Here is a 27731-nt window from a genome sequence, read left to right on the forward strand (position 1 = left end):
ATACCTAAAGAGTAGAGTACGCTCAGAATGGGATGGTCCTTGCTTTTCACGGACGCCGGTGAAAACAGGGCGCCTGGGGCGTTTTGATCAAGGCTCTTGAAATTCGCTTTCGTGGATCACGTGACCGAGATTTCGACTTGGCCCATGGGTGGTTTTTTAGCTATTACCTGCTACGGTGAACCAGAATTTAATTTATACATTCATTGCGCGGCTGTTACAAAGAGTGATACACACACATTGGGCACACTCTGAACCAAGGCTATATAACTCTGAACTAAGAGAGTGTTGTTGTTGAGTTTTGCTGTTTTATGAATGTTTAATGTGTTTTTAACTACCTCAATCTCGCTTTTACAATATCTGAGACATGAACATGGTAAGCTTTTAAAATAAAATAACACCACATTCCTACATCAGCATGAGAAGAGGGACATTTTTGGTTTTAAGACAATTTGGACAATTTTGGACAATTTGGCGATAAAGTGATAATAGGTTATGGTTTGATAAACCAGTGATAAATGGTTTGGTGAGAATTGGGTGCATTCGCCGGACAGCCCGTCGTGAAAACGGCTAATATTTTTTCCCTTTGCAGTTGAAGATGCAGAATGGCTCTGCCCCGTGTGCCGCAGCAAGCCACAGCCTGCCGGAGAGAGCACATCAACATAGTAGAAAACGTAAGTGGTTATGTGGAGTGACCAAGTGTAATGACACTTATGAGTAGTTCTTCTTATGTTGTGTGCTTATTTCACTCTCCATGCTTTATTTCACGTGATACCTAGTTATAACTTATATTATATCTGTGTCGAACAAATTAAGTATTAACTGATGGAAATCTGACCACTTGCGCAACCCATCTTCTCACAGCATGGACATCCGGAGAGAACTATGCGGCATGACAAACTCTACGAGCACTGGTGGTTCCTCCCTGCCGTCTCACGGCAGCGGCGCAACGGTGTCGAGAACGGTGGCTTGGTCAGCGTGGAATCCGGCGAGGCGCTGCGCGCTGAGGGTGGGTGATAGATGACCGGTCACTGAACAATGAAGCGAGTCAGATCATTGGGCGCAGTGATTACCAGCCACGCATCGCGGCTGGTCCGCGGAAGTTATTGCTTTGATGTCGGACTAAGTCACACAATGTTTTGTCACATTCTAGAGTGATGCTGACAATGGAATGCATCGCTAATTTGCTTCCGATGCTGCCTTAACGGTGATATGAGATGCGTGATAAACCGTTTGTTTGTTTGTTTGTTTGTTTGTTTGTTTGTTTGTTTGTTTCGTTGGGTTAGGCCCTTTCGGTCCGATGAGACCATTGCAGAGCCGGGAGGATGATATGACTTGGGGGGAGGGGGCATGGGGCGAGCACCCTAGTGAGTCGCCGGGGCTGAGCCCATTTAAATGGGCAGGCCACCCAGCCCCCAGGCTACGGGCGTGCTCGGCTTATGGGCAATCCCGCATGGAATAAAGTTGCCCGTCCAGCCCGGACCAGGGGGTTGAGGCGTGGAGAAGAAGGGTTTGAATGTCCTAAGGATGGAAAGGAAACGACGGAACGGTATGTGGTAAATCGTCATAGGTATGTCACTAGTTATGTCACAAGCAACAAGACCTTAGACAGCAAAACATGTGAAGTGTGAACACCACATCAATGGACTGGACGACACATATGGGCATCACAGCATAACTAATGACAATAACTAACGTAGCTAATAACATTAGGCACGTACATAGCATAGCATAACTAATGCATTGCAATTGCGAAGGGGGGGAGGGGGCACTCCTGGTCACCTGATAATGGGTGGCGGCTTAGAAAAAAATTAAATGACTTGTCTATCAATCTTTGTGCCTTAACGTAACTGGTAGATATAGTCCATAGTTGCAATTACGCGTATGCCATAAATACTTTTCGATTGTGCACTCATTCCGCGCAGACCTCGCATTCATAGGTGGCGTCCTAGCCCAGCGGAAGTATTCTAGGGGGCGCTGTTTGCGGCAATGGATTGTGAACTTCTAACTACGTTCCTTGCAATATGATACTGACAGATGTGAATACAAGTGTCCAAGACATTCGTCAAAAGAAAAAAAGAACAGCATATTAGGAGAAAATCACCTGATACTAAAAAAGGCAAAGTTGCAAGCCTTTCAAACACGCTGCGATGCGTTACTTATAATTTAGTGTCACTTGACGTTACGGACAGGGGCCCTCAGGGCATACTACGGGCACCGTAGCGCCATCTCTTTGGGATCTCTAAAAGCATTGCCTGCGACCTGCACCACTAGGCAGTGACAACTATCTGGTCATATAGGTAGACGGCGTGCTTACAGATGATATACCAATTCTGCCTCGATTTTTTTATGTGCTCGGTTTGAAGTTAACCGAACTTTTAAAAGTACATTTTAAATTTGAAAACTTGTAATAGCTACTAAAACATTTTAAAACTTCCTTCGAATCCTTCGTCACGAATGGTGCTAGGAAGGAAAACTTCACCTGAGATCACGTGACTAGATATGGCAGTGTGCCATATCTCATGCCCTCCGGCGCCCTGTTTTCACCGGCGTCCCTTTTCACCTAGCAACTGTTGGTGCAGTCCTGTTAAAGGAAATGGTTTACTTTTAACATGGAGTTTTGAACTGGAATAGCAGTTTTGTAGCTTGAGCTGAGACAAGCACAAATCAGAAGCTCTAATGGCCCAAAGATCACCCTAGATGAAGATGTTCTTTTTCTCTGACACTAATAAGATTGAATGAATTATCTACAATGAAAACGCTAGGTTACGATGGCCTCTCCGACCTCTCGTTCTGAAAACAGTGCCTTGCAGAGTAATGCGTGCCTTGCTGAGGAATGCTGCCACACCATCGTCAGCCAATCAGCATGTTGCTTACAGCCAATGGATTTGTTCCTACTATACATAATATGATTGGTCAACACGTAAGACTAAGCTTCCACATCAAACTATATTTTATATAGAACATAGTACCATGAAACAGGGTGTTAAGGGACAGTTTTGAGGTATGTTTTGTTATATACCTAACTCAGGAAGGGTTTGAGACAAAAAGCATCAAATTATCAGCATTTTATGTGGAATTTGGTGCTTTACATGCCTGCTGCATTAAAGTTTTAAAAATATATGCCTGCATATTATTATTTTTTGATTGAATGGTTTGAAACACTTTTTTAAGCATGATTATGATTAGAAGGGAAATCAGATGGAATAGTAACCTTTTGCTCATAACTAAAGTAAGCTAAAACCAAATCCAAAATATATTTTTGGTGCTGGACCTTCTTCAGTGGAATGACATAAAAAATAAATGAATGACACTTTTTTGTCATTCCACTGAAGAAGGTCCAGCACCGAAAATATAATTTGGAATTGTTTTTAGCTTACTTATGAGCAAAAGGTTACTATTCCATCTGATTTCCATATCATTTTTTATTATTTTTTCCTCACTGTCCGCTAGCACCCCAATGTGGGGTGTTAAGGTACACCTATATTATTCCAAGAAATGGTCATCAAATGCCCACAATTTGGGTGTGAATTGTGAAAGGGCACACAATTTATTTATTGAATTGTTTTGCATGTTCTGTCACAAAACAAGTCAGGTTCACTCACCATTAATGGCCTTTTTAGCCAATTACATGTAATGCAGTTTACACTTATGGAAAATGTGCTAATTATAAGGTAAACTGAACCAAAAAGCACCCTTCTGTCACCAACAAAAACTCACTTTGAAGGTAGTCACTTGTCATTATGTTGCCCTCTTTGTTTTGGCCTTTTTGTGATGACATCACATTTACCTACATCAGTCTTCATTGACCCATCATTGTAAAACAAAGGTGTAAAACAAAGGCAGATGATGAACACCTCAAAACAGAGTTTTGAGGTGTTCATCATCTGCCGCAAACGCCGCACTTCCAAAATAAAGTCGCTAGGAACAGCGGAGATCCCAAAAAGTAAACAAAAGTAAAAGTCTAATATCTTGAAAACCGGTGAATATTTTTCGGTGAAATTTGGTAGATATTCGTTTTTGCTCTTTCTGAACCGAGCGACATCACTTTCATGCCAATTCATTAACTTTTTTGAAGGTGGGAGGGTCCCTAAAGCAATGGCTCAGGGTAACTATTTCTTGATCAAATGCAGTCGTTCCATTGAGTTTAAGGCTGCATCCTCAGTCCTCACCACTCGATAGGTACTCTGTAAGATTGAAAGGTAATTTTAAATAGACTAGTTCCTAATTGGATAGTTGTGTACCAATAACCAGACCTTTTCGTAGTACCAGCCGTGAAAAGGTCAAGGAAAATAAATATGCTGGCAGCTGGCTAAGCATGATGATGATTCACGCGATGGATTTGGATTAAATTACAATTAGAATGTCTAGCAGAGCTGGCTAGCAGCTTCATACTTCTTGAGTTTTTGGACAGGTAACAGTTCTGTATGTTATCTTGTTATCTTTTAGTGTCAGTTTTAATTTGTAGGCATTTCCCATATTTTTGGGATGATAGACCAAGCGATTTCAGCAATAGATTGAGCAGCAGGCTACCATTCAGTGTTAAGCTTGTTTCCACTACTCATTTACTGTTATTGTTCATTCGTGTGTGTCTGGTGTCTACAACTAAAATGATTTTTCCTTATATGCGCACAACTGCTCTGGAAACAGCTGGCCCCCGCCATTTTCGTAACTTTGAATTGACATGTTGTTCTTATTCAACAGATGGATGAAGCAAAATCCAAGCCCCGTGACGACTGTTTGCCGCTGAGCAAAATTCGCACCATCATGAAGAGTTCGCCGGACATTGAGCTGGTCAGCCAGGAGTCTCTGCCGATCGTGTGCCGCGCCACGGTGAGTCGAGCTATGAGTCCCTGTCCCCTCCCAGTGACTGTTTGGCCCGCCCCACGCCCGCTGCTAACCGTGCTGAGTCGGACGATCTCGACGTTCGTGTGAAACGATAACAGAGGGCGTGCCGTAAAGGACCAGCTCCGTCGAGGGCGGAGTGTAGGTGGCGCGTCAGTCGTATGCACCGTATGGCTGGCTCATCCGAACGGAGTTACTTGATCTAAAATATTTGCTTTTCTTATGAGTAGCAACAGATGTTTCTTCCATTTCGTGGAAGTACATGCATGGTATGTACTCCGAAATTTCAGCGAAGGTCAATTAAATTGAATGACGTTCATTGGAAGTCATCCACAGAGCGATTTGGTGTGTTATTTTTCTCAGAAACTTGCAGTATTATGGCTAACCCTTCTAGTGATGGAAGGTCTGTGACGTTTTTAATCGCTATTACAGGAAATGTTTATCCAACACTTCATAACGCAAGCCTATGTGCACAGCAAAGACAAGAAATGCATCGGCTATGGCGACATCGCCGTCGCAGTAGAGAATGAAGAAAACTTGCATTTCCTGTCAGGTGAATAACTTGGTCACTAAATCTAATGTTACTTGGTTCTTTCTGGTCTTTTCAAAGAAACAATTTCATGCATTTTGTTAATAATTTAATAACTGGCATTGCCACTTCTGCTAGTTTTTTTCTTAAGTCCTCTGCGGAACGCGTGCAAAGAAAGTAAAAAAAATCCTTCGTCATTTCGGCGAGAATTAGGGCTCACAGCCCAACAGATTAAGCGATTTTGGCCAGCAGTCAGCAGATAAAGCAAGTTGTTTTCCCCTACTTTTGGCAGATATTCTACCACGGAAACGTCTAGCTGGCGAGTGCATAGATATGAGTAAGAAGAAGTCCTCAAGTCCGACGAAGTCCGACCCAGAGCCCCAGCGGTGATGTTCTCTACGTGCCTCCAAAATATTTGCTCCGTGGCACAATTCATGTGCTGTCTTCTTATTTCAGCGTTCCGTCTTGCAGGACCGCCCGTGACCTTTGTTACGATGGAAGGGTGAGAAAGAACTGTTCGTTTTAGTGGTGTATTGCGTAGGTCTCCTCGCTCATCGTCATGTGTAAAAAATCATCCTATTCATACTGTATCCGTCAAGCTCACCTTTATAAATACAAACATTCCCATATACATAACACTATGTACTGCGCATGGATATCGACAGGATAGCTTCGGGTCAGAGCTCAGTAGCATGCTGGTCAAAAATGGTCGAGTGGTACCTAATAATGCCACTCGGGAATTGGGAATTCACTTATGAAATTGAGTTTCACGTAACTGTTTTGAAATCTTGACCGTGACACCACTTTGACCCAAAAAAGGATAACAAAATACGAGCAGTGCACACAAACTATGCCCAATAGTCGTCCTTTGAACAATGCCATTGACAATGTCCTTGAGAAATGGTCGTCAACACGTCACGCCATTTTGATGTGGCTCGTCTGTCAAGTCACCATAACAAACTCGTCCTAACACACGTCACGCACGTAACAAATTTACACTGAATATGCCCATGTAACAACAATAACAACAACAAATAAAGGCTGCTCACTCCGACCTCGGCGCACCGGTATCCGATACCGATGCCCGATAACACTGCGTGTTCAGAGGCTGTCGGGTTGCAGCAGGCTGACCAGCAGTCTCGACACGCCGAGGCCCGACAGAGCGCCAGGGAAGATATAATGCCACGCTACCGCTCAGTAACGCCGGTCTTTGGCCGTCGCTACACTCGGCAGTCTTTGTGTGTCTCCCTCCCTCCCTCCTCCCACCTTCTCATTCGCAACGGAGCACGACTTCCAACTTGCTGCGGAATTCAGACGTTTGATACTACTTCGAAAGGAGCAGCCATCTCCCTCTCACATTAATTTCTAAGCGAGCGTTGATTCTGTTCTCTCCAGCACTGTCATTTCGCAGCCAGTGGAAGTCGTCTCTGCCGTTGAATCTGCCGCACTGCTGGCGGCCTAGACCACCTTGTTTCCGCGCGCCATCCACCGTTTGGTGAGCACTCCGAACACGGTGCAGATGTAGACGAGCGCGAGCAGCGCGCAGGTGACGGACAGCGCCAGCACCGAGCTGCGCGTGGGACACTTCTCCAGCAGCTCCACCTCCTCCGGGAAGCCGAACGCGTTCGTGGCTGTGGGGAGAGAGCAATATTTCGTCAGAGTCGTTGGAGCATTCAGATAAGAGAATGTCTGGAGTAGAGCAGCAAATGTATCTTGTTTGCAAATGGTGATGATGTGATGAGATACGCAAGCTGTTTGCTCATCTCCAAGTTCAGTGCGTGTTAAGTTTATGCTGCCAGTTTTGCAGTCCCAGCACCCTAAAGCCCCCATCATCTCCTGTCGTTGAAATCGAGCAAACAATGGTGATACAGCAGCCAAGCCTCTCGCAGAAAACTTACAGCCGTCGGCAGCCGGGTTGGCTCGTCGCCGGTCCTGCGGCCACGCGTCAGCGGCCGGCTGGGCGGCTTTCTCGGAGGTTTTCACGGCGTCGTCACCCAGGTCGAGCACCAGGATCTCCTGGCTGAGGGTCATCGACTCGGGGTCGTCGCTGGTTCCGGCCGAGCGATCGCCGGTCGATGCGAGCACCGAACGCTTCCTGCGGCCCCAGGACTGGAACTGCTGCCGTCCGTTGTTGCATTGTGCCTGGAGACGAGACGTTGGGCAGTTACGGGAAGGTTGTGTTCAATTCACTAGTTGGTGGTAATGTGCTATTCGTCAAGCATTCCTAGCTATGTCACGGTCCCATTTACGGTCACGTTTCTTATAAGTTCATGACGATCTGGACTGAACAGTGAACACCTGCATCATTATGTTGTGTCGCCTGGTACTTGAACTGGAAGGCGCCAGCCCATTTGGAACACGCGTGAAACGATCTCCTTCTCGTCGTGTTCAAAGCCAATTAGCCGGCCGATGGGATCGTGGTGACGGGACTTACCGGTTCACATGGTCCCAGGCAGTACTTGACGTTGCATTGGAAGATGACGCCGTACGACTCGGTGAAGCGGAAGGCCTCGTAGCGCGACTCGAGCGCGTACACTTGGGAAGTGAAGCGCGGGAAGATGTTTGTGTCCACCGGACATCTGTAGTGCAAAATGATTTGTCAGCGGTCTTTCGTTGCCGTTGAGGGTTGGCTTTTCAGCAAGTTGATATAGAGAAAATAGAGTTGGAAGTCCAGTTATTTTGAAAATGAAAGATGGCTGAAATGCACGATGATCAAGGTGCCTTTTTAACGAGTAGGGTAGGTACTTGTCAACGTTTTCTTACCCGTTCTCATCGATGATTCGGAACGTGCTCCTGGCGTCCTTGGCCATGGCCACGCAGTTGCGGGCAAAAATGCCGTAAGGTGCTGAAAAGGAAAGTTTACTGATCAGTTCCTGAATCATAGTAACGATGGGTATACATTGAAAATATGAAAACTGTATTAGTCTTCAGCCGACCTCGTTCCTTATTTAGTCTTATATCCATAGCGCTCGTAGCGCTAGGCGCTAAGTGATCCAAGGAAGAAAATGGGACGTTTCCTTATAACGTTGATATTCACTTTTGCTGATTAAGCTGTCATCCCGTTCTGAACGTTTGCTGGCTGTACCCCGCGGCTGATGACCCCATCCAGACGCTCAACTCACTGTTTTGCGGGATTTCGATGCGGAAGCGCAGCTTATCTCCGATGCGGACCGTCTCCACCTCCCGGCCGACGTCGTTCAGGATGCTGATCCTCGGCGGCGGCGCCTCAGGAGCCGATGTGATGGAAATCATGTCCGGATCCCTGCAGTAGATGACATCCGAGAGTCAGGTGGTCGCTCTGGGGTGATTTATCTCAGACCTAAGCCATGAGCATATGGCTTGTTATTTGTGACTAAAGCTCTCTACTTTCTTATTGTCCATGACAAATGCTATCGCAAGAATTCTTCAATGAACTCACTATGTCTGTAATTGGGACGAGGAGGAGGGCAAGCTGTTGCTCTGCACTAACGCACAGTTTCAGTGATTGATGCAGATAATGTTTCTGCTTATCGGAGCGCTGATATCACATAATCTTTTCATGAAACTGGTGAGCATCGTGACACGCGATTTTGAAAACGCTGTGTTTTTAAACAGACCTGATGGGAAGCATGCCGAAGGTTATGTTCTTGGAGGACATGTCGTAAGTGCAGCGCACCTTGTAAATCTTGTCCGTCTTGGTCATCACCACCGAGTGATGCTGCACCACCACAGTGTTGGAATAGACGGTGCCCTGTAGAGGAGGAGGTGCAGATGTGATTTAAATTCAAAGCTGCTCTAATGGGCAACCTGTTTGACGTGACGACAGGAAGACACTGCGTTCGTCTTTACTGCGCTTTGAGCATTTTGAGACTGCCAGGGCAAACAGTTCCATACGATGGTAATCGTTTCACGGTGACTCGCAGTTACCCCATGTATGATCGCGTCTACTCACGATGGACTGAGTGTTGCAGTCCTGTCCTGAGAGACTGAGGTCCAGCCGGAACTGGTCCGAACTGATGACGTCCACGTTGCAGGTCTCCGAGCGGCCCAGGGCGTAGATGCGGCCATTGAACGGCTTATTGGTGGAGACCTGCACTGCGATCCTCGTGTCCTTGCACTGAACCGTCACTGCGGGGAACGGAACTTCGTCAGCGAATTCATTGCATGTATGTACTGAAAATTTTAGGGAAGAGACGTTTACGTGATATTGTTTCGTATCTAATTTGTTAGGACATTGGCACTATTCGCAAACATCTGGCACAAAGCGTTAACAGTTGTTCATCTGGTGCCTCAGGCATTAGGAATATGTCTAGATGTCTGCGATTTTCTGGCTACAGTTCCTCTAACTTCCACAAAGCGAGTACACTAAGCTCGGGGACACCACAGCTGCTCCGGTATGTCTCACCGTCGTAGCAGGTGCCTGTCGAGTCGCAGTTGATGTCGCCTTCCTGCGGCCCCGCCTGATCGTTGCTGGGTGCTCCGGCGCCTCCGCCGATGTTGGGGAGGTCGGGGATGGTGACGACGGTTGGCTGGTCGCCGTCGTCAGACTCTAAAGCGTTGGGAAACGGGATTCGTCAATGGTGATTGAACGGAAGGCTGAATTTTCGGATGTTTAGCTTGAGTTTGAAGTGGTTGGTACTTGGAAGCTTTTGAGATGAACAGTGAACTGGAGTTGCAAGGTGCATGCCATTCCGAAACGGCAAGCTTTCGAGTTAGTTCAGAAGGTGCGTAGTATTCAAGATGTGCTTGTCACAGCATCTAAGAAGAGCAAGCAATTTATCCGGTGATTAATAGATCCTGTTAGCTATGTCAAAGTTCGTGCAGTAAAGAAGAGCCAATGGGGTAAGATGCCAAGCTAAGAGAGGCCACCGGGCGCTGACAAGAATGACAAAGAACAATTTCACGAGTGTGTTTGTGCTCTCTAAGCTAGGTGACCGCCTGTGCAGGCTGACCTGAGGTCGGGTCGATACCCACGGCGCCGGAGTCGAAGTTGACCGGGCCGGGGCCGCCAGCGTCGTAGTCGGCGTCATCCAGGGACCCTGTGTGCCGCCATCGGGTTAGTGGCGCGCCCTGACCCGCGCCGGTGGCCAGTCATGCGTTAAGTAGCGGTAAATCGGCGACGCACGGCCAATCATTCACGGGTTATCGGGTGCACTTCATCGAGAGGACGTAACAGTGTCCTTATGGTTAGTGTGTGCCTCATTGTGAGGTTATGGTCGAGTAGTCTCGGCAAGAGTCATGCAGTCAGTCGCCGTAGTAGTGATGTAAGTGATTCCGTCATGCGGTCAGTCGCTAGAGTAGTTAGCTGGTCATGCCGTCAATGGCTAATGAGTTGGTCATGCAGTCAGTCGCTAATCGCTAGTGAGTCGGAGAGTATGTCAGTCACCAATGAGTCGGAAAGCTGGGCGATCATCGAGTCAGAGTCGGTCAGCCAGTGGGTCGGTAAGTCGGTCAGCCAATCAAGTGGATCGCTCGGTAGCGTCCTTGGTCACGGGTAAGGACTATGTTGTCCTGCTTTCAGTAAGGTATATAGGATTGGTCTGTTATTTGATATTTCACTGGGGTATGGGCACAACGAATGGGCGGTTCGGAAGAAACCCAGTTGTAAGAGCTAACCTGCGTCGTTCGCGTAATGATGTCAATCGCACCTCAACTTACCTGCTGTTCCATCCTCGTCATCGTTGACATGGCTAAAAGGGCTGCTAGCATTGTGCTGAAACATGCGCACTAACTCCGTAACACCACATGCGAGCTTAACTGCACCCATCCCACCCTCTGGCATCTACACACCCTTTCCACTTTCACCCTATACGAGCACCTGAGCTCACCATGTAGACGTATTGGCCGACCACACGGCACACACTGATCACTCGGTCACATCGAAACATTAGTATTTTTTGCCTACGTCGATTTTTTAACATGACATGCCTTTTTGCTAACCATGTTTGTTGCAATCAAAAACATGGTTGGTTGCCGCGAAAAGTGATCTTGTTGCCTTGTGTGCCGAGTGGTCGGCGCTGCGGCCGGCCTCGTCTCCCCACGCCTCCACCTCGTTGTCCCTTACTGTACCTAGAGAGACGTCGCCGAGGCCCGGTATGGCCACCGCCGGCGGGATCTTGGCCACCAGCTCGTCGCTGGCGAGCGCTGGCGTCAGCGGAGAGGCCAGCAGGGATCGGCCTGTGCGGAGAGGGTGGCGGCGTGAAGCTACGTGCGGTGCGCGGCGTGACCAACGGGACCCAAAGCATGTGCTCAGGTGTGCCTGCTACCTCAGCGTAGTGCGTGTGCTTTGGTGAGGTTGCAGTCACTAAGCTAGACTAGGCGAATGCGATGTAAGTAGCATACATTTGAAGTCATTACATCTGCATATGTGAGAGCTTATTGAACTCAGGAGCATCAGGATGGGCATTATTGGGAATGGGACCTTTACTGGTGTGTCAGAACTGAGGTCATGGCAGCGTGGTTGACAGTTTAGCGGTGCGTTTACGAAGCAACAGTGTCTACCGATAGCGTGATGCATGCAGTTGTCATTGCGCGATTCACCTGGCAGCTGAAAGTTGCTTACCGCCGCTAAATGACTGTGCCTCTAGGCATAGCATAACATGCATATGTATCGCCATCATTGCTCCAGATTAGAAGTACTTATTTATAGTCTCCGTTTTCGTTCTTTACGTGAACCTGCAGTTCTCACCTCTCGTCATTTAGGTTGGGAATAGGGATCTAATTAAGGTGAGGCTGCTTGAAACTTCCAGCAAGAAAAGCTCGAAGCTTCAAGAAAGAGGACATCGATCCTGTCTCGGCCCTGTCCTCAATCCTGAAAGCATCCTCGTAGAAGATGCCATGTCAACTGTACCTGTTACTCGCGTTCTCCTTTCGCCCTGCACTCACTTCTGCAGACGTTTTCGTAGTAGGTGCCCGGCTGGCGTCCGGTGTCGATGAGGGGCCGGTTCGCGGAGAGGAAGGTCTCCACGCCGTCCGGTAGCGTGACGTGGTCCAGGTGGAACAGCTGGCAGTTGTAGGTGGTGCCCGTCGGCGGGCCGTGGTACAGGAACGACCGACACATGATCTCGCTCTCCACCTCACAGGCGCGCTGGCACGCCTCGGCAGTGTTAGCCTGGAGACGCGGAGAAGTGGCGGTCAGTGATTCCCACCCCCTCAGGCGCCCTGGAATGTATCCGGTCCCCGGCAGTCTTGATGTTGAGACAGGAGATCCCCAGCTGAGATGGGAGTTGGAGACTGTCAGCATTGGTCCTGGGACGCACATTACGGGAATCGGGACATATCCTTGCGAACGTGGATCTCAAACATTTGGTGCATACCTACTACCTACTATGCCTGGTTGGATCCGAATGGAAGGTTCAGACTGTGATGAGTCAGACAGGAGGTGGAACTACAGAAAGTGTTTATTGAGTACGGTGTCGGACGTTGAGGGAACGTCCCAGGGATTGGAGGTGCCGGTGAGTGGAAGCCCTTTTGGTGTGAGGGGTCATGCTCATACATGATGCCTGGTAATTGCAACAACCGGAACTCTGATGTCACGTGCACACCTCTTTAAAAGTATAGCGATTTACGGTGCGTATTGTTGGGCGGTGACAACAACAGAGGTGAGGTCTAACGGGAGTTGGTGAAGACCGTTTCGGAGCTAACTAACCTTAAAAATGCTTCAACAAAAGACACCACAGCGTGGTTTAGACAAGTCATCCAGCCACATTAAAAGCTCGCGGAACAAACAGCGCACTGTGCCTGCGGGTCTGTGCCATAAAGACATCGCCGCGGCACACCCGGGTCGCGGTTGGGGGCGTTTCTGCTCGGCCTGTGCCCTGCTACCGCCGCTACCGTCCGCTGCTGGGCCGTTCTATAAAGGTTGCCGCCGCAGTATACGGCCGGCGACCCGTTACCCTGACTGGGTTTGGCTCGGCGCCCTGTCCCGGCCGGGGTCGGCCGGCCGGCGCCCTCCGTCCGACGGGGTCGTTCGGGGTGAATTTGTATGGGAGAAAACGCCCGACGATCCCCATGCTGCACCGCCGGAATGTGATGAGGTTACGTTCGTCATTCGGGCGACCCGGCGACTAGCAATTTTCTTTTATAAGTTGACATGCATGTTGCCACTGCGATAAAGCCATTTTGCGCATGACCCCAAACGGGCGCAAATTGAAACCGTAATTGCCTGGGACTCGTTCCTGACTTTGTCATCAACTCACCATGAGTTCCAGGTCGACGTAGAAGCTGGTGTCGACGAAACGGTCGATCATGGAGTTGGGCACGCCCAGGTTGGGCACGGGAAACAGTCGCTCGCCCTTGCACGCTTCATTGCCTGCGAACGGTGGTGAGAAGCGGTCAGCTCAGTCACGCGCGTGCCTGACCTCGGCGGCCTCAGGAAAGGTCCAGCCCTGGTTGGCACGTTATTGGCACGACTGGAGGACTATGTGTGGATGCTGGAGGATAATAACCTATGCAATGGGAACGATGAACGAGATGTGATGTGCCGGGACAGGATTTTATGCAGCTCGTTGACAAGTTGAAGGGGCCGGTCGGACGAGTCGATTACAACTGTGACTTGGTACAGGAAAATAAAACACAAGGAGCGTTCAACATACATCGGATAATGGTGTTGCTTGAAATTTGAATAATACACATTCATCTCATATGAGTCATCTTGGTTGGCCCTATGACATCGTGTGATTCCCTGTAGGGGAGAGTGGGGCAAAGCGGCCACCCTAACGTTTCTAACGATGCCGACGCTTGATTTTTAAACTTGGAAAGATTCTTTCTATACCAATGTGATCCCTATTAAATTGTCTTTTATTCCAACTGCGTTTCATTTCCAAAGGCGTTCACATATGGGAGATATTGACAAAACTTTAAACCTATAGCATATTGGCCACTTTGCCCCATCCCTGAGGCAATGCGGCCACTGGCGACTTCTCAAGTCCCGATATGAGAAACAGAATAGTGGCCTCATGCACGACTAGGGTATTTGATGGTGACAATGTTTAAGGGAAGATGGATGTTTACTTTGTTATCTTCCCACCTATTGCTAAACAAAGAAAGAATTTTCTTGGAAAAACATTTAATTGCATAATTTGGTAACTCATGTAACCGAAAAGTGGCCAAGATTAATGCATGACGACACATTTGAATATTAATAATGTTTTTATCCAGATGGAAACAACTTATGGCCAATTGGGGGCTGGCCACTTTGCCCCGGCCGCTTTGCCCCGCGCATACCGTCCGAGACAAAAATATTCCAGCTCAGCTATTAGTGGGGTAAAAAGCATTAAAATTGGTAGAAGGCATGTACGATAATCACGCAATGCATGGACAAAAACGCTTATAAAAATTCCAAACGGTTATGGAATAAAATAACATTTAAAAATTGTAAACATAATTGGTAACCTGGCAAGAAATGCTTTTCCGTGTTTCACAGAACAATGGCGATGGGCCTGAAACCCCGGTCTGGCTCATTCGAACGACCGCAAAGAGAAGTATAATTGGAAATCATAAATTGGAACTGACGCCAGCTGTGGAGGGCTAAAACGATGGTTGGCCGCTTTGCCCCGGGTGGCCGCTTTGCCCCACTCTCCCCTACCTTCTAAAGACGACATCTCCGCAGAACGCAAGCGTGATGTGATGAAGGCAATTCAAGACATGACAAACTTTTACACGGTCGAGTAAATTTTAGGCCTTCTTGACATTCAGGGAACTACAAACGACCCACCACAATACACCGCTACACCGACATTCCTGTACGGTTATAAACCCAGTCCTGGCGTTATGAAGCGTGTAAAGGGTCGGCTGTATAGTTTATCACGGACCCGCGGGTCACCGTTGGAACTCTCTGCCGCTCGGGACACGGTTGGGTGCCCGCGACCTGTATATACGCATCGACTCGCTGACGTTCCAATCACTATCGCCAGTGGCACGCGGCGGAGTGACCCGAATAATACGCCCACTTGATGGTCTTGGTCCCGCGGCCGTCTCACTTCATGCCTCGGCTTACTAACGGTCTTTATGTGCTAAACATCGCTTCGCTGCTCTTTGTTTTAATGCAACGGCCCAAAAGTCCAGTACGAGAAAGATCGCAACTAATTCGGAAAACAATGTATCTCCTATCTCCAACTTATGTTTTAGGCAATGTCACGTGATGTCTCCAGCGGTATCTGTCATCTATCTTTCTTTCTGTCCCTCGTCCCTGCGTTAGTACATAGTGTAATAAATAACACTATGTTATTTATTACACTATGGTTAGTACTAGGTCAACAATTCAACATATCCGTTTGCAGAAATGTATTTTTTAATGTTCATTGAATGACGATGACATATTTTGGATGATTTTGCAACTTGTAGTTTTATCGAGTTTTCTGCGTAGATCCTGCGTAAATCGGTATCTCTTATAACCGATGCCACATTGTTTGATCGCTGGGACCCTATCAGTCCCACATTTCTCAGCAATCATCCTAACCCGGCTTGTCAGTGTCGGCTCCTGCGGCTTGCCATGGCCACCGGCTTTGTGTTCCCGTCTTTGTGCACTGTGCAGCTCTGTCAGGGCCATCAGCAATACCTCCACGGTGTCACCGTCATTCAGTCGGCTCTGTTCTCAGCGCGCGGCCGGGGGTGCAGCTAACGGGCCGTTCGGCAGCCGAGCGTGCCCCTCTCACTGGGCCACCGTACCAGCGGTGACGGCTCGGCGCCGCCGCCGGCCGCCTGTGACCGAATGACGTCTTGCTCGCCCCTGACGCCGGCGTCATCGAAAGAGCGATCACCGACCCGCTGCACAGTGGGCCGATATGCCATTCTAGCGCGACAGGGCCTGAATCTTCGAACGGAACCCTTGGTTTTTCGCGAGTAATTCGCGTAAAAAGCGACCGATCGCAACGAAACTTTCAGTACCCTCGCGATAACTACTTTTACAGCTAACCTAAAAATTTCATGACCCTGACCTTAATGATCTTTGACCTGTGACCTTCTTTCGAGACCATGTTTGGCCGGAATCGCGATTCAGCGTATGTCGGCTCGCATTAGCCGCGGGTTTGCAGTCTTTTCTTGGTTTAAAGTGTTCAAACATGGGATATTTTGTTGCTCCCATGCATTAGGGTGGTGTCAAGGTCACCAGAAGGTCAGGTAAGGTCATTGACCTTTGATGACCTTGGTTCACTTTTTCCGAGTTTTACATGTTTCCAGGCTAGTTTTTGGAGCTGAATTCGAATCTAGCAACCATTTGAACATTTACTATGTAGCTTTGGTGCCTTCGTAACATGTTACAAAGCTGTCAGAGGCGGTTGCCACCTACTGCAAATACCCGGCAAAACCCTTACTGGTTGACCTGACCTGACCTGACCCGACCTGGCCTAAATGTATGAAGACATCATCTATGATCGTAAATAACATTATATTCGTGATCAGCACCCTAAAAACCCATAGCAGCCACCCTTTACGACGTTCTAACAGGTCCCGATTTCCCCGACTTTTGGGTCATTGACCTGACCTGGAAGGTCAACCGATGACCTAGGACCTTACAATTGGGTATCATCAGCTTCCTCTTGTCACGGGCAACACGCTCGTCTTTTCCGCGAAGCTCTAGCTCGATCAGGGGCGAAACGGCGGGGGTGTCCAACGGACCCCTTCTATACGTTCGCGGCTGGAAAAACACCACTAGGGGCGAGGGTTAAGCCAAATCTGAGGGCTTATTTCAGAAAGACCGCTAAAAGAGCAATTGAATGCACTTTTCTGCGACGATGTAGCTCTATTGGTCCCCGAGGTAAGGGCCGGTTTTCGAGAAATGTTGATATATGCAACATTTTACCTTTGATGACCTCTGGTGACGTGACCTTTGACCTGACCTAGAAATGACTAATTACTTCATCTGGAATTTTGGGCGCTCTTTCGAATGCCACTTACTACGTGTCGCTATGTGGCCCAAGAGCCGAGTTAGAAGGGGAGTGTTCAATCAACACCTCCCGGCCCGGCGCGTTTGACGCCGAGCACCGGTCCGGCGCGGGTTGATGTTTGGCTGCTACATCCAAAGTCGCAAAAAGTCGCAAAAAATGCCTGTTGGATCTTGTAGTGCAATTAATCATTGACATGTAGCGAGATTTTCGAAGCGGTACTCTGCGGTACTTTTTACGGAGCGAGCGAAGCGAGCGTAGTCTTTCCTTAGATTAACGGAAATTTCTGAGTATGAGCGGCCGGCCGGCCGGCCGGCCGTGGTCACGCTTTTGCGAGGCTTATATCTCAGCAACCACTTGACCGATTTACACGCGGTAATTTTTGTAGGGTAGCTTCATTCCTTCTACCAAGTATTGGACTATTCCTGATGCATGTGGGTGACCCCTTATGCACGTGCCACGTGCAAAACCAAGAGGTGTCCGTTTTGTAATTGTTGCAATATCTTGGTAACTACTTGGCTGATTGCGCTGAAAGTTGGCATGTAGGTAGGCACCCACTAGGCACTGCATATCCATGTGCCAGAGTTGGGGTGCTGCTGCACGTGCGCACGTGCAGGGGTCGATTCCAGATCTCGAGAACGGCTGGACCGATGGCGCTCAAATTTGGCACATGGGTAGGGACCGGTTAGTAGGGTGCCGTGCAAAAGTCAGTTGGGACCCATTTTGCACGTGCGCACGTGCAGGGTGCCGCTTCCAGATCTCGAGAACGGCTGGGCCGATTGTGCTCAAATTTGGCACATCGCTAGAGACCGGTTAGTAGGGTGCCGTGCATAAGTCAGCTGGAGGTACCCCCTCGAAATGTCGCACGTGCAAGGCTCACCCTCTCGCTCGCTCCGTTAGTCGCCCCAAAAGGCGTTATACTGGTTTTTAAAAGTCTATTTGTGTGTGACATCAATTATGTGAAATTATATTTTCGTCTTTAAATCTTTGCGGTGCCAATACATCATAACGAAGTAAGAGTTCGCCATTTTCATGTGGTTATGTGTGTTCTGCAGACCCAGAGCTATCGTTTGATGTATATAAATGTGGAATTCCTCCTCAAATTGTGATTGTTTTCGTGGATCAAAGATACGTTGTCGAAGAGTGCGGGGGACGAGTTCGGTCCAAACGATTTCGAAGTTCGTGTTTAAGCTGAGTTTTCGCCATGAAATAGCAATTGTGTTGGAAAACAAAGACCACAGCAATGTAGTATGATCATTTTTGAACAAATTGGTATAGGTTTCATTGCACATCCACAAAGTTCGATTTTTTTACCCATGTCGTGCTAGACCTGGCGATCGGCCCAGTGTGCGCTGGCCGTGGTGGAACTGCGGTCTGGCTGCTGGGTCGGTGCCGTGCGGTGTGATCACTCTCTGGTCGGGTTTATTCACACGGAGATCGCAGAGCGATGTTTTCCTGTTTTCTGAGGTGTAGGCGGGAGGTCGGCCGCCCCAGCGCCGTTCGTGCGGTAGGCGCCGGCAGCCACCCACCCTCTCGTGTGCTGGGGTGACTGGTCGACGTTCCGGTCCAGCGACCACTGAGCGGCGACGGGTGCCGATCGGAGACCGCTAGGGCGCCGCCCGGCCACCGCGAGGGGCGCCGCGCCGCTCAGGCGCCTCATGACTGGGTCAGTGTAGTCCACCGGCCGCGGCGGGACACAACTTCCGTGAGGCTAGCACGAATAACAAATGGACCGACTCGCCCTGCCTGACGTCAGTTTGGAATTCCATATGGCTGATGGTGAGCCGATACCTTGTGACCTCCAGAGCACTGCACGGAGTGTGACCGTCACTGAGGTCGCCGCTGACGCTGACCCATTACCCTAATCGGCCACCTGTGTAGCTGAACTGTCCCCCGTGACTCAGCACGTCCCGTCTCCCCCGACCTCTGCCCCGTTCAGACGTACCGTTCAGACAGAGGTTCTCGAAGTAGTCGACGCCCTGGACGTCCACGATGTTGGCCGTCTGGTCAGCCGTGCGCCGGTCGTGCTCGGAGAGGTGACACTGCAGGGTCACGTAGTTGTACTCGGCCGAGCGGCATACGAACCGCTCCTGCAGCACGACATGGGGTCAGACGAGGTCATTTGAGGTCAGACTGAGGAGTAGGGGAACTGAGGGAGCTATCGAAGTGTTTGTGAGGATTTAGATGAAGTCCCGGGTCGGTAGACAATGCAATCATAAAAGCTAGTAAGACTGTCACAAAAATCCCGTAAGAAAATATACGAGGAGCTTGTATTCTGGTGAGGAATAAGCAGTCTGCTCCGAACTGAAAACCGGATCTAATTTGTTCCTTCCGATCGATACGATAACAGACAGCGCCATCCGGTCGATGTATGGACAGGTTCCGATGCTTGTTCCGATAACCCAGTGAGTGACCTAGCCACTGATTGACACGATCATTACCACCCTGTCACAAGGTGATTGATCATGATAGGTAGATCGGGCGAGTGGGTGAGTCAGCAAGGCCAGAGTTAGTTACCGTGGGTGGGGCGAGGATCGGGAGCACACTACTGTCGTCCAGCAGCGCTGCTAACCGCTAGTATCGTGCCATGGAACAGGGTTTCGCTGCCCGTGATCAAGCCGTTTACGTTCAGGTGCAGTTCGATTCCGCGTAGCGAAATGAAGACTGCTAAAGACCTTGAAATATAGGAACCGCGGTAAATTCCGTGCAATGTGACGTACCTCATTGAGACAGGCGGCCAGGCACGCCTCCTTGGTGGAGGTGAAGATGAGGGCGTTGTCCAGACCCTGCAGCATCTTGTTCGGCACGCGCTCGAACGTCCACGGACGATTGCACACTTTGTCTGCAAGGCACAACGAGTTACGGTCAATGATCGGGAGATTTCTCCATTGTGTGGCGCATTTGTTCACTTACTTATCTATCTCTTACTTGTTCATTCGTTGTGCTGGGAAGCGGTCATTATTAGTTTGTGACGTTTGTTCCATGCCTAAGTCATGCCGTTAACCATCCATGTTTTTAGCTCATAGTTAATTTAATTTTCTGAAGATTGAGGTTTTTCGCGCGGAAACAATCTCCGATGAAAAAAGAAATGACTTCGATCGTAAAATTGTATTTGGCCGCTGTGATCCAATAAATTTCACAGTCCATTGGACGACATAATTGCGTTGTCCGTAGGCGGAATGTTCCAAATGTTCCAAATTCTACGCCATCATCCTCGCACGCGTTGTCGTCCCGCCGCCGGGTCGTGCGTTCCTGACTGGTCCTCCGGCGGTGACCCCTGGCGCGTGGTGCGACAATGGCCAGTCCCTGGGGCCGTGGCACCAATCGGGCACCGTTGGTGCCGCTGCACGGTGCACGGAATTATCACCAGCGTGCCACGACCGCGCGCACAATGGCTGTGACCAGCCCGCCGCCAGCCGTCTTGGTGATTAGACGCGGCCAGACCTAATGGGAAGGCGGTCGCGGGAGGTAGGGGAGAGCGGGGTGAGTTGTATCATGTCCAAGTTGTATCAGGGCGAATTGTGCCAAACTTATCCAATGGATGGCGCTCGCGACACGACCAGCCGACGAGGTTTTCCGGGCGCCATCTTTCCCTGTTCTGTCTTGTGGCTGAGTGGACGCGTCTCGAGGTGAGAGCCGATTTTATGTTTTTTTAATGTCATTCTAAAAAAATAAGTTGCAAGAAAATGTGTGTTCTGGGCTTTACATGTGCACGAATTTGAAAGATCTCCGTAGCGGTGGTGAGGGTAGGTTCTAAGGCTGCGTGAGTGAAAACGGATTTCTCCAGCTGTCCGCTGTTTTTTTAGCACGAGGATGTTTTTTCCAAGATGGCGGCTAGGTACATGTTGTATCAGAGCCGGGTGGGGTATGTTGTAACATGTATGTATGTATGTATGTATGGGTATGTTGCTTTTGATCGCGAAAGCTAAGCCCTGGCTCGCGTTTGCAGGTAGCTAGTCAGGGGCGGATCCAGCCGATCCGTTTGGGGAGGGCAAAAGTTTAGCCGACCATCGGCGACCCCGACCCACCACCGCGCCAGTGACCAAGTTACTTCACAACGCCAGTTACACAATCTTACCCTAAGATGGTGTAAAATGTCTTATGTTAGCCCGTGCCCAGCCGCGCTGGGGCTCCTGGATTTTCATGCCCCTGGGGGATGTTTGAACACCCATATCCCTTCTAACTCGGCTACTGGGCCACGTAGCAACACGCGGTAGGCGGCGTTTGAAAGAGTGTCAAACATAATGACCAAATTACCCCAGTCACTTTTAAGGTCAGGTCAGATGTCAGATCACCAGAGCCCATCAAAGGCCAAATCCCGATAATATTTAGGTCCAGTTTCGACAATTTTTGAAGAACTGGCGCATAACTCGGAAACGAATGGAGCTAGAGCGCACCAGAAAAGCTAATTTGATAGCACTGTTACTGCTCTTTCTGGATAATTCGCTCAGATTGGACCTAAGATCAACGGTTTAGCCTCCAGGGGAAACTGCCATAATATATACTATTTTTACGCGAACGGATTTTCTGCGATAACTTTTGAATCAAACCTTGTGCAATCTTATTTTTACCGGCATCGTGTTCCTCTCGCGAAGACGCGTCGAATGAGTTATAATTTGATCATAGAAAGTGAACTTACAACTTTGACATTTGGTCAAGTCATGACCTGACCGGAAAAGGCCGTGTTGCATATCAGTCGATCCGTATCGTAAAGCTGAACAAATCTAAGGTGTTTCTATTGCTCTAGAATGCCTCCAGCAGAAGTTATTAGCGAATTGCTGCAAGCTATTGCATATCTTTCGTGACCTGAGATGATCTCAGGGACATAAGGAGGGGTCACGGGTGCTATTTTCCGGTTGGTTCACTGTGTGCTGTTTAGGTTGTAACTCGGTATTGTTAAGAGTGACGTTTCTTATAAATTTAGCACGAATGTTAGAAAGGGCGGATTGACGGGAGCCGGAGCCTACGCTAAGCAGAGCTTGTTGCGTAGAGCCCGACCTCTACCGTCCGATCGCGTAATTCCGGGCGACAGGAGAATTTAGTTTAACGTTTAACGATGCCAATGTTTAACGTGCCCTTCAAAGCCGGACACGGCCTGTACCACTCCTGACTTTGACTGGCTGCGGCTGCTCCCACCAACCTCAGACCATCCCCGTCAGGAGTCTCAAATATCGAGCGCCGGAGCGACTCAAACCCGGGCTCTCACTACCGGGAGTCCATTGCTTTACCAACTGAGCTACCGGACAGGAGGTTTGTCCAAAAAAGGTGCCTTTCAATTTTCTCTTATTGACTTATAGTGGAGAGGTCGCAAAAATGACCTAGCCCTAGGTCATTGATATAAAAATCATGTGACTAACATTTTGTACATAGGTACCGTTACCATTATTAACTGCTGAAAGTTTCAAAGCGATCCGTCACTCGGTTTAGCTATGGCAAGCATTGGAACTGTTTTTAGGTTATGTCACTTGAGGTACAGCTTAGTGACTTCGTGACCTTGAGAGACCTTGGTCTGACATTTTCAGAACATATGCAAAAAATAGGTTTAAAATGGCGGCTAGGCATGTCGCCGTTTTTTTACGCGGAACGCTCAACAGCAATGAGGCTCCCAACAAATGACAAAACTGTGGATTGCTTAGGTAATTTCGAATATAGGGTGGTGGGCGTCTTACCCGACTGGGCATCTTGCCCCCTGTTACCTCACACCATGGCCATTGGCCACACTGCATATGCTTATGCATGCATTCAGTTCAGGGGGTTCAATCTAATATCAGCATATCGACCTAAAATATCAGCAGCCAGTGGTCAGCTCCTTCCTTCGGAATGGCCGTCACGGAAAGAAGCCCTGCTTTTCGTCCATATAGGCATCGACGCCGTATTAGATTTGCTCATCGCTACATGCTTTGGGAGGGGCAAAAAGATAGTCTTGCCCACACGATTTGGCTTTGGGGAGGGCAAATGCCCATTTTGCCCTCCCCTGGATCCGCCACTGTAGCTAGTCAATGCTCGTTCCATTCCGGCACAATGTGTTGGCTTCTTTGCTCTTAACGGGCCTCTTTTGCGTCTAGTCTGTTGATGTTTCGTTCGGATTGCATTGACCTAAGTTTGGTCTAATAAAGTGAAGCCTTTGAGCATACCTATACATTGTATTAACCCCATTTAATGTTGTTGTTATGTTCAAAACCAATAGGAAGCACACTCCCTGAAACGTGAAATAGTGATACAAATTACCCCACCATGTGATACAACTCACCCAAGCCATGGGGCAAGTTGTATCAAAAACATTGTTCTATTCGGGAGACCGTAGAAGAAAAACTGGTAGAGGTAGCGGAAAAGTTACTTTGCACAAAAAAGCAGAAGAATCAAGGAAGGGGATAGTAAGGAAATAATGAGTTTATCACGGATAGTTACGAGGTTATGGGTCTCGGAGTAAAAACTGATACAACCCACCCCACTCTCCCCTATCAGTTCATTATAGCGTGCTTATAGCGTGTCGGCGACAGGTATTGGCTCGCAAAGGCACTCGCACGACTTCTGGCGGTGGGTCGCGCTGCCGTGATGGTTTGATTTGGAGGTGCAAAAAGCGGACGTTCCGCCCCGGCGGGTGAGTGCCCCTCATTAGCGTAACTGGGCCGCTGTCGCAGTATCTCTATTGCGGGAAAAACGCCCAGTGGACCGTTCAATCGCCGAGGACGCGATCGGAGGTGGTTAGGTAGCCAGTTTGGAGCGCGATGGGTTTGTTTTTGTTTGGGTTTGCGGTAACGTATAACGGGAGTAGGTCGGAGGTCGCCGCCGTTTTTGGTGATTAGATGGCGAACTGTGCGTGGAGCCACTGCATGGAATCGGATCACTAGCAGTACTTTAAAACTTTATCCATAATTACCCAGGTCAACTTTGCCGATGCATGACTTGCCGTTTCAAGCAACTTTGCGACGTTCTTGGTTCTTATTTATACGGCTCTGCATTGCAATTTTTATGCGGTATGTAAATTCCGTCTGTACCTACCTATTTCAGGTAATGACGCCTTCAGGTAAATTTATTTTCTTTTTGACCAATATCTGCTTCATTTAGAATGGCTCTCACAGTCACACAGTTTTTGAACCAAAGCACCAAAGCACAGTTGCAGTTAGACGTCTCCGTTCGATAAATGATCTGGGCTGTCCGGCAGCCGCGGCGATCTCCGTTACTATACCGTGCCACCCACCGTTGGCGGCGGCGGGCCTCCTGGGCCGGGCCAGCCTCACACCGTCTGGTGTCGGTTCCAGTCTCACTCTAATGGCCCGTCCGACCATCTGGTGGCCGTAGGAACACGCGCCGGCCGCACCGGTCCCTCCCGCCGGTACCGGCGCGGCGCGCGGACCGCACGACTCTGCCCGAGTGCTGCCGGAGCTCTCCGGAGTATACGGAAGCTCTGGTCACTCCCACCGGCTGGCAACTGACGCTGCTGGTGTTTTGGTGGCTGGGCGTCTGCCCACTTTTCACACGTTACGTGCCGTTACGGATTATCAAAGCGGTCTTCAGCATTTCGGGTGTTCAAGATCCATTAATGCGCGACAAATGGATTAATCCAGATTTCACACGTAATAAGCAGTGTTCGGGTCGGTAACTGTCGGCTGTTGTTTTTGAATAGCAGTCTGTATCAAACATTTAAGACTGGTGTTTGTGGATGATTCGTGCTCTTTAGAACATACAAAAGAGGGAAGCAGAGAAAAGTGGATCCACTGGTTTAATACAATTGGAAACAAGAGTAAGAAAGAACATAGAATCTCCCAAATTTTATGTCCGCATTTTCCATGACCAGCAGTCTATTCAGCGACTCACCCGAGCGAATCCGGAGTTTAACCATGTAGTAAGTGCTGACGGCGCGTTTCGGCACTGCCGACGGGTTGTTGGCGGACGTCTCGTTCTGCAGGAGGCACACCGTCTCCTGGATCGGCGTCAGCGGGTTTGTGACGAAACTGGAACACGGCACATCACAACGTTATTTCTGCCGTCACTACATCACAGTGGCTGGAGAAGTGGGATAGTGCTGGTCAAGCGGCAAGTACGACCATCGTAAACGGCCTTCGCACGCACGCCGTGGCTGGGAAGAACGTTTTGGTCGAGGCTCTCGAATATTACGTGGGTAATTACGGATCGATGGTTTATTATCCATGAAAAAATCGGTCACGGGTGAGTTCGCAGCTCGGACAGCCGGGCGATGCAGAACGCCTGCCTTCTGCGGCCGTTTACCACCTGAATCGCGTACTTAGCGCGTCATCTGAGGCCGGTTGACGGCGTTGGATGACGGGCAGATCTGGGGGCGTTGGCCGCCGGGCCGGGCCGGGATGACAGCTGTACAGCACGTGCTGGTCGAGCGTCGATCGTTTCCGGTGGATTGTTTGGCTAACATTTAGTGAAGAGGTCAAGTGGGTGGCTAATTCGCTTTGAACGCCGACGTTTAGCGCTGGTTATCCGGTCACTTCGTGGCTCGGGTAAACCTCAGTGAAAGGGGAGCTCCTCGCTAGCCGTTCTCGTCTAATGACACCCGGCGTACTCCCAATGCTCGGCTGAACACCATGTAAAATGGTATTTCAAAGTATTGAAGGCATCCCAAACACTCGGCTCGACGCCGTGTGACGAAGTGAGGCCGCTCACCTGAAGGACGCGGCCTGACACTCTGGCTCCTCGCGGCACCATCCCTGGCACTCGTACAGGGTCAGGTTACGGATCGTGTAGTACGTGTTGCCGCGGTAGTCCATGTCAGTCAGCTTCTCAAACGCCACTGCTGCCGACACTGTGGACGCAAAGGAACGGTGAACGTCACAACACCCTAACAAAGGAGAGTGAACTCAAGTCGCCGTTACAACTACCTTTTGTGTAACAAGTTGTCAGACATATTTTCTTGTGCTAATGCAAAAACACATTGTTTACTCAACACACGAGACATTGTCACAATAGCGATGACATGAAGATAGCGTAACCGCTTTACTTATTCGTTGAAGTAACTCGCTTTACTCTGCCATTCCATTTGCACTGTTCCACATGTCGCCTCCATTCTCACTCCGTAATGACATAACCGTTCCGTAATTGACCCAACCGCACAGCGTCTCGTATGTCACCGTCACAATTTCCGGCAGTCAGCGACCCCCGACCTCCGTGCGCGTCACGTACCGTTAGATGCCGAGAATGAGATGGTCAATAGCGTCACGGTGATGAGGCGGAGGACAGTGACGGTCCCCGGGTCACCTGCTCGCTCCATCATAGCGGCGCTTCTGAAACAATGCAGAGCGGCGCTCGTCAACAGCGCGCTGAGTGAACACGCCGCTACGGCGGCGGTCGGCGCCGAGTGATAATCACGGGGACAATGGCTGGAGTGGTTGCCAGCGTGGGTTATTGCATAAGGGTCACTGTGCCACGTTTGGTGAGTTCGAAGAGGCTACTGGGTATAAAATGTGAATACGGTACCAGTGCATTGTGCAATGTGTATAGTGCAGCCCTTGATACTGTGATGTATAACGGTGAACTTTCCGGTCACAGTTTGTAAATATATAGCACATCTTAAATCGAGATAAAAGGGCAGTTCGTTAAGCTGCTCCTTGCGATCTAAACTCGTGCAATTGAAACAGTTATTTTTTATGGGCTGTTGTTTAATTTTGGCAATGGTTAGGCACGTTCAGCCGTGCTAATTGTCAAGCACATTGTTTTCGCATCCTTTGTAAACATAGACGTTTATGTATTTTCCACTGTAAAAAAAGATGTATTGACGGCTTGATTCAGACTCCTGCTGCCTCCTTACGCAACCGTCTCACGGCGCGCAGCCCATCTGCCTGATAGTCCGATGTTCGTATCGCCGTGCCTCTGCCGGGCACCATGGTAAGCGGCGGCTCTTAGCGCCGGGCCACCACCCATCTGGGTCGGTCGTGACACTCGGCCGCTCACGGTGTCGCCGCGTCACGCGTCACGCGTCACGGCACGTCGATGCCGCCGTGGTGCCGATCTTCACCCGTTCCCGGCGTGCGCTGTGAGGCGGGCGGCCGAGCGCGCTCGGCGCTGTTACGGGGATGGCTGGCCCGCAGAACATCGTCTGATGTGGATTTTAGTGATGGTGACCGGTGGGATGATGGTTAGGTGGTGATTGAATTCAACGGTATCGGTCGAATGAACTCGTTACGGGAAGCGATTATCGACCTGAAATCTCCGGCCGATTTTCTCACATTTGAAACGTCTATCAAAACAAAAGCACCGTAAGCAGACGGCGTGGTCCGCGGCAGCCATGTAATTCAGTTGCTAGCCTTCTCGAACCACTGACCTACAGCAGCATTTTCTCTGCTCAATTCCACGTCAGATCCTGTCCAGGCCCATAACAGGGAGCCTCTCGGCACCTCCGTTGCTCCTTGCGTCCGATTAGAGACACGGCCGGCGCGCGCTCGCTGCCGGCCTGCCGTGAGGGACGCCGCGGGGCTGCGGTCACGGACTGACACGCCGCTAGGAAGCGGACTTCACTAACGAGCCGTGTGTGG

General features: G+C 49.5%; 2 protein-coding genes and 1 long non-coding RNA gene across 9 annotated transcripts in view; 2 read left to right on the forward strand and 1 right to left on the reverse strand.

The window, feature by feature from the left end:
- Positions 1-280: 280 nt before the first annotated feature.
- On the forward strand, positions 281-1239 carry LOC122375259. Its single transcript, XR_006255370.1, has 3 exons — positions 281-373; positions 590-671; positions 862-1239. It is a non-coding gene; the product is annotated as an uncharacterized LOC122375259 (long non-coding RNA).
- Positions 1240-2533: 1294 nt separating this feature from the next.
- Positions 2534-6004, forward strand: LOC122375258 (chromatin accessibility complex protein 1-like). Of its 4 annotated transcripts, none has more exons than XR_006255367.1 (4): positions 2534-2569; positions 4702-4830; positions 5275-5395; positions 5664-6004. XR_006255367.1 is itself a non-coding variant. In XM_043354538.1 (4 exons), the coding sequence occupies exons 1-4, from the start codon at positions 2906-2908 to the stop codon at positions 5759-5761; spliced, it is 363 nt and encodes a 120-aa protein (XP_043210473.1). In that variant the 5' UTR covers positions 2891-2905; the 3' UTR covers positions 5762-6004. The 4 variants fall into 4 exon arrangements, 1 of the variants encoding a protein (XP_043210473.1); XM_043354538.1 differs by lacking the exon at positions 2534-2569 and adding an exon at positions 2891-2920; XR_006255368.1 differs by lacking the exon at positions 2534-2569 and adding an exon at positions 2971-3001.
- Positions 5888-27731, reverse strand: part of LOC122375257 — a 29605-nt gene continuing 7761 nt past the window's right edge. Inside the window, exons 2-18 of one of the 4 annotated variants that reach the window (XM_043354533.1) lie at positions 26383-26483; positions 25867-26005; positions 25051-25187; positions 19953-20074; positions 19178-19322; positions 13549-13661; positions 12236-12461; positions 11420-11527; positions 10303-10389; positions 9756-9899; positions 9303-9478; positions 8968-9101; positions 8494-8633; positions 8135-8216; positions 7806-7950; positions 7270-7513; positions 5888-7002 (exon numbers count right to left, since the gene is read on the reverse strand). In XM_043354533.1, the coding sequence (XP_043210468.1) occupies positions 6830-7002; positions 7270-7513; positions 7806-7950; positions 8135-8216; positions 8494-8633; positions 8968-9101; positions 9303-9478; positions 9756-9899; positions 10303-10389; positions 11420-11527; positions 12236-12461; positions 13549-13661; positions 19178-19322; positions 19953-20074; positions 25051-25187; positions 25867-26005; positions 26383-26473 (2406 nt within the window). In that variant the 5' untranslated portion in view covers positions 26474-26483 and the 3' untranslated portion in view covers positions 5888-6829. The remainder of the gene's footprint in view (positions 7003-7269; positions 7514-7805; positions 7951-8134; positions 8217-8493; positions 8634-8967; positions 9102-9302; positions 9479-9755; positions 9900-10302; positions 10390-11419; positions 11528-12235; positions 12462-13548; positions 13662-19177; positions 19323-19952; positions 20075-25050; positions 25188-25866; positions 26006-26382; positions 26484-27731) is intronic. The other 3 variants (XM_043354535.1, XM_043354534.1, XM_043354536.1) reach the window with 3 other exon arrangements.

This window comes from Amphibalanus amphitrite, unplaced genomic scaffold, assembly GCF_019059575.1.
Source record: "Amphibalanus amphitrite isolate SeventyFive unplaced genomic scaffold, NRLGWU_Aamphi_draft 001805F_arrow, whole genome shotgun sequence".
NCBI lineage: Eukaryota > Metazoa > Arthropoda > Thecostraca > Balanomorpha > Balanidae > Amphibalanus > Amphibalanus amphitrite.

Coding starts and splice junctions, on each gene's coding strand:
- LOC122375258 (XM_043354538.1), top strand. Junction 4,831..5,274: donor CGATCGTGTGCCGCGCCACG/GTGAGTCGAGCT, acceptor TCGCTATTACAG/GAAATGTTTATCCAACACTT. Junction 5,396..5,663: donor AAACTTGCATTTCCTGTCAG/GTGAATAACTTG, acceptor TACTTTTGGCAG/ATATTCTACCACGGAAACGT.